Raw genomic sequence first — 6,288 nt, forward strand, 5'->3', positions numbered from 1 at the left:
TTATTCGAATGGAGCCCGTGTGATAAGCCCGGGCCGTACGGAAAGTTATCAGCCGGTCCGGAACACCCGTACCGAACGTTTTCGCGTCACAGGTATGACATAATTGCAAGTACATGATGGAAACATAGGAGACACAAATGTGACAACGAAGAATAATTGTATTATTGTTGTTGTAAAAAAAAGAGCCTACTCGAATCCTAGTGCTGACTTTTTTTAAACAGGCTGGGTTTGACGTCTTTTTTTTTAGAAGCAGAGGAAGACGAAAAGCCTAATTTATAAAGTATGGCGGCGACGTGGAAATCTTAACGCTCACGTTGTATTGCACGATGACCTGGACACGCTTTTCTCATGCCGGGCCACACGTAGCCCTTTTCAGGCTGCAACAATTAAGACAAGCCAGGTGGCGTCCGACCTTAAATTGGACGTAATTGGCAAATCGCTTCTCATTCACTTACTCTCAACAGTTGTGGTCCACTCATTTTGCAGCATGTAGCCCATTGTACGCTCGAAACCATCGCGTTCTAAATATCCCAAAGGGTCCAATTTATTTCTTCTTTTTCATATAAGAAATGGAACGCTATTCTCTCTGCAGGTTGTTGCAGCGGAAGTGAAGACCTACCCGTGATCTTTTCCATAGATGCCCATTTGTACGCCATTTCTCGTTACGACAGTATTGAACAACTTTGATGTGACGACAAACCTCCGGATTATATGACTAGTCATGTGACTAGAACTGTGTCATCACCGACGTAACAACTGCCCACTCTTCTCTCTGTCTTTCTTTATTGTGACATCCCACGCAGTTCCGAGCTGTTCGGCACACATAGGAGAGTGGTTCACCCTTTATAAGGAGACGACACAGCATTGGCCCATTTAGTAACGAGGAGAAACTACGCCGAGAAGTACCGTTCTTCGTCCGACGTGTTGAGCTCCGAAGTGCGCCGTGACAGCTACGGAAAACAGGTAAGGAGTCGACGATTTGTAAAGTACATGTGCATCATACTGCACACATGATTGTTTTTTTCTATGTTATGGTCACCAAATCTCATCTTTAGTAGGAGGCCTTAAGGACGCTGTTGTATGTCATTGGATTGGTTGTTGATACGACTATCAACTTATGTCTGTCTCTGGGAATCGTCATTCGCTGGGCAATGGGTTCCATAGTTTTGCTGTGGCCGGGAGGACGGTGCAATGACGGGATGTTGTCGACCATTTCACAGGTTTCAGAGCGATACAGGCGGCTTTCATGTCCATGTGAAAAGGGTTTAGGGAGTTTGGGGGTTTCATTTTAAGTCGGAAAAGTATGCTATGCTTGTATGCTGCCGCTTATTTGTGTTTGTAAAAAAACAACCGAATTCTTTCTTGGATTTTGAACCCGTGCGTCGACACAATGAACGCTTGATACGTCGACGAAGATTAGACATCCAGAGAATCGAATAACGTTTACTCAACGAGCTGGATAGTTTAGTAGTGGATGTCACCTGAAACGTCTGGCCGTTAAAAAAATCTATTCATTGGCTTCAGTAATTCTTGGTTTATGACCGAGTGCAATAGCCGAGTGGATAGAAAAGTGTGGTATGTTTGGGTAGAGTGTTCACCTTGCATTCGGTAGGCCGTGAGGTCGACCTCCGGTCGAGTCATGCCAAAGATGATACATGCATGCTGCTTTCTCTGCTTAGCACTCAGCACTAATGAAGAAGAGTACCTTGCTGTAGTGGCTTGCTCAAATGTGTGGCCCAAAGGCTACAGAAATGGACATTGGCGCCACCCCTAAGATTCTGTTACAGATGCACGGGCAACCGTTTTACAACATTTATCTCACGCATAGACGATGGGACATTCTTCTCTTTTATGCGAGAAGTGAACGGGATGGATCCTTTATACAGTACACATATGGTCTACTTAGACTACTCTGAAGACATAAGTGTCGAATGGTAAAGGCGCTCCCCAGGACGCCGCGACATCCAAGGCGGTGCTTCTGGCATTTTGATTAAGCAAATGTAGGTTTTTCGACCAAGTTTAACGTGATAAGCCAAATGTTGGTGCTATTCCAGCAGTTTCAGATATTGGCTGCGGCTGAAATTGAGTGTTTGCAAATCATCTAGATAGTCCAATACGTCAGACGCGACAAGCCATGCAGGGTTCTTGTCATTCTGAGATTGCTTGGCGTAATCGGCAGCGCTTTTGGCTTAGGCCCATGGCCAAGAGGTACCGAGTTCGAAACCTGCCATGTCACTGATCTTGTGTTCTTGACTTTCCTCACTTCACTCAGGTGAAAAATGAGTACCTAGCTTCGGCTAGGGTCGTCCCTTGGATAGGACGTTAAATGGAAGTCCCGTGTCCGGGGAGAGCCATACTTCGAGCGTGTAACTTAAGAACCCACCACACTTATGGAAAAGAGTAGGGGTCCTTCCCTTTGTGAGTGGATCAAATTTTGTAATCCGGTCTCCGAGTTGACATCTTCCAACGGTGATAGTCACATGTTATGTCAATCCTTCCCAAAATGTGGTTAAACTGGATAAAAATTCTACCGCCCAAGGACGACTGACCCACACCACTTGAGCAGTCTCTTCACAGACCACCTACTTGTATTTCAATATCAACTGAAACAGAAGGGTTTTTTTGTTTAACCTTGAGTTGGCCACTTCCTACATTTTATGCACTTTGAAATGTTGCCACACGTACAGTCATATAAATCTTTACTTGTTCCAGCGTGGTTAAGCGAGGAACGGTCGCTGATAAGATGTCGATCTTTCAAATCTCAACATTACTTAAGCTGCCAGATTCATACATATGGGTTCATCAGGTGTTAAATCTCTGCATGTTAAAGACCCCAGCAGACTTGTGGATAAAATCCAAGGCTAGGGTTATCGGTCCGTAGTCTTGTGTTTGGTCATAGTTTCTATCCGAGCGGGAGCCGCATTCCCGGCATTGCTCTGTTAGTCATCGAGAAGAATAATGAGGTAAGGCGCCGACTCGATGACCGATAGTGCAATGCGCGCTGAGTTAATGCATCTTTGTCCTTCCGCAAGACTAAACTCCCATTCCTAACGGTCTCTTATCTCGATCAGAATTTGGACCGTGGTAGTCTACAGGGCCACATTGCTGTAATCTCTTCAGATGGCTGCGATCTTAGCTCCTCGTTATAACATTATCTTCACCTCGGAGATCCACTGGCTTTGCAGCAATGATTAAGCCTCATACGAAATGAGCATAGGAGGCGTACGATCGTCGTGAAATGGACAGATCCCCAAAACCCGCCCCCTGTTCGATCATGGTTCTATTTCGAAAACCTGCGTCAAAATTACTACGTCAAATGAGCGCTAGTAGCTATAGGACAGAACTGGCCGCCGCCGCTATTTTAGCTGATAATACATGTGCCAACTAACTTCGGTTTAGCTTTTTTGGCCATCCTTTCGTGTTTAGACTTACGTGCCATGTTGGTCGTGCAATTGTAAACTGTGGTCACTGTTGGGATAGTTGTGCATGTGTACTGGCGTACAAAATTTAGCTGTATTGTTACGAAGAAGTCTGTGTTAGGTTTATGAAGGTAAGCCATCCAGGTAAACAATATTCAAATACAATTAGAATGAACTGTACTTGAATCGGATTGTTCTGCCAGTTCATTCTAATGACGCTGAAGAAGAGTGATGGATGTCACTCGAGACGTCTGGACGTAAATCTCTGTTTTTTATCCAGGTGTAGGGATTGAATTGTATTTGAATATCTTTTTAGATAGAGATTGAATTGTGTTTTAAGGCTCAGCTCAGACCCTTGTCGGTGGTTGAATCTGTCCCAACCTGCTTGAAAATTATCATGACATGAACACCGTACAACGGCCTACAACGAATGCGACCGCGCTGTAACTTACTGTTTTCCAAAGATAGCCTGAGTACCATCCTCTGTGCTGACTACAAGCGAAAGGATCGAGCCAGCGGTCACTACGGAAGATGGTGCTCCGGCAATATTTGTGATGGTTCCCGTTTTGTAGTAGTAATGCACGCGCCTCAGTGGTACTAGATCTTATAGAACACATTGGCAAATCCCAAGACCAATATGTTAAAAGTAAAACAACACCAACGTCAAAACAACCTCTGTATAGAGTCTTCTATGAGCACAACTTGATGATAATGATGTCCAATATGTTATTGTCAAGCTATACATAACCATAAAGTCCCTTGTGAGTGACGTTAATAAATTGAAAGTTCAGTTTTCTAATATTTTCAAAAGTGCAGCTCCATGATATATGTTAGTGTCATGTACTACATTTACCTTTACTTTTCCCTAGTCCCATCCTCACGTACTACATACATATGATGTTTGACAAAAACAAATTAAAATCGTAGTTTTCTATATACGCTGTTTCCAATTTAAGGTGCATCGCCACATTGAAGAGATGACAATGATTCATAACGACTCGAACATTTCCTAGGTTTTACGTCTATACTTGACTAACTACGTACCATGTTCCGGGGGAGTTATTGGGTTCATTGACCAGGTAGGGGAATGTTAACCTTCACACTTAACCTTCTCCTGGTCACAATGATTATTCCGCCTTTTCTGCCTAAGCAGGTATAAAAATGTAGTTAAAGGTATTCCCGTTGCCTTTTTCAAAGGCCATAGGGACAGTGAGTTGTCACCCACTGTGTCTTGAGTACGGATGGTGGAGCCCATCCCTCTCCTTACCCCCAAACGAAGTCAGGTACCCATTATTACACCTAGTGGTTAGAGTGAGGAAAGTCATGTGATGTGCCTTTCTCAAGGTCAAAACATCGATAACACGACTGGATTCGAATCCAGGACATCTGGGTACAGGTAGTGTGCGTAGTCCAGTGGTTAGCGGTCCTGCCTCTGGAACTAGACGCCGTGAGTTCTATTCCGGCTGTGTCCCTCAACTAACATGCACGCTACTGGAAAGGGTTGCAGTCCTTAAAACGGGACGTTAATCCTTGGTCCACTGTTCATTGTACTTGTCGAAAAGAGCTAGGGAAATTTCCCCGGTACAATTAACCTGTAAATACTGCACATAGCTTCTGTTTTCTCTGTCATGACCATTGGAAGACTATAGCTCTTCAGTGAGCTACAACTGGATCCAGATCACTTTCTTCTTCTTTTTTGTAATAAAATATGGTCTTCTTTTATTTCAGATCAACGACAGGAATGACTGGCCCACTGGCGTTCTCCCTCCTGGTGGCTCTGTCCTGTTCGGTACTGGTCAACTCGGCAACGCTGCCCGCCTACCGCCCCGACCTCTACCACACAGCAGCAGGAGACCCCGCCGTGGACTGGAGACAACTGTGGCGGGAGCTCCTGCAGTCCGGTATCGTGCCCGACAGGACGGCGTCGACCCGGCACTACGACAGGCGGGCGCCCCTGGGTCTCCCCGGGAAGAGAGCCGAGCCGACGATGCGACCGTATGAGGGTGACGACGACGACCTGGCGATGATGGAGAGGTCCAACAGAAGAAGAGTTCCGCTGTTCGGCTTCCCCGGGAAGAGGATGTCTTCTTGGAACGTCCTGGAAAAGAAGGCACCGTTCGCTCTTCCGGGAAAGAGGGGTGGGGAGGAGACGCAGAACGTCGACCTTGTTCCAGAGGCGTGGGTTTTCCCGGACAAGCCCACCCTATCCAGAAGAGCCCCTTCTCTGGCACTACCTGGCAAACGGTAGATGTACTGTCCGCTATGGGACGTCATATATAACGTTATATATCGTCCTTGGTCTGCAGAAGCTCAAGCAGAAATCGCGAAATGTACAGTATGACGAAGTCACTGAAGCGAAATTAAAAAAAAAAGAAAATCAGAAATGTATTTTCTTTTCTTCATATGGCTTTTTTTTGTCGATTCGTGGTTAGACAACAATTGTATGATGATGACGTCCTGAACAACGGCATAGGATAAAAAGTAGGGACTGAATTTAGGAGTGACGTTGAACTTGAAAGGGAATGTAAGCAGAACTGCAAAGTTTCAGGTAGAGCTACACAACATGGCTCAGGTAGAAAAAAAAGTCATCTGATGAAAATACAGAAAGCTAAAGAAACTAATGTGTTTAAATACAACATTCAGCAATTTAATAAATGATGTGACAGAATATTGCACTGATTTCGTTTTTTGTATCGTTTCTTCCATTGATGTTAACTGTCCACAGCGATCCATTAATACATTAACTCATTTACGTTAGTTCTTTGGTGAAGGGAGTAGAAGGGAGTCCTATTTGATAAGATCAACACTCAACCCTCTTATGTTGTGGATACACGGAAACAGTATTTCAAATCCACCGAAACGACGCATT

At 44.8% G+C, this 6,288-nt stretch overlaps 1 protein-coding gene across 2 annotated transcripts; it reads left to right on the forward strand.

Annotated features, from left to right (window-relative positions):
• The first annotated feature begins 414 nt into the window (after window positions 1–414).
• LOC118412148 lies at window positions 415–6,083 on the forward strand. 2 transcript variants are annotated; one of them, XM_035814850.1, is made up of 2 exons: window positions 415–963; window positions 5,148–6,083. In XM_035814850.1, the coding sequence occupies exon 2, from the start codon at window positions 5,161–5,163 to the stop codon at window positions 5,665–5,667; it is 507 nt and encodes a 168-aa protein (XP_035670743.1). In that variant the 5' UTR covers window positions 415–963; window positions 5,148–5,160; the 3' UTR covers window positions 5,668–6,083. The 2 variants fall into 2 exon arrangements, with proteins under 2 accessions (XP_035670743.1, XP_035670744.1); XM_035814851.1 differs by having other exon boundaries at window positions 415–959; window positions 5,145–6,083.
• The last annotated feature ends 205 nt before the right edge of the window (window positions 6,084–6,288 follow it).

The sequence above is a fragment of the Branchiostoma floridae genome, chromosome 3, assembly GCF_000003815.2.
Source record: "Branchiostoma floridae strain S238N-H82 chromosome 3, Bfl_VNyyK, whole genome shotgun sequence".
Taxonomy (NCBI): Eukaryota; Metazoa; Chordata; class Leptocardii; order Amphioxiformes; family Branchiostomatidae; genus Branchiostoma; species Branchiostoma floridae.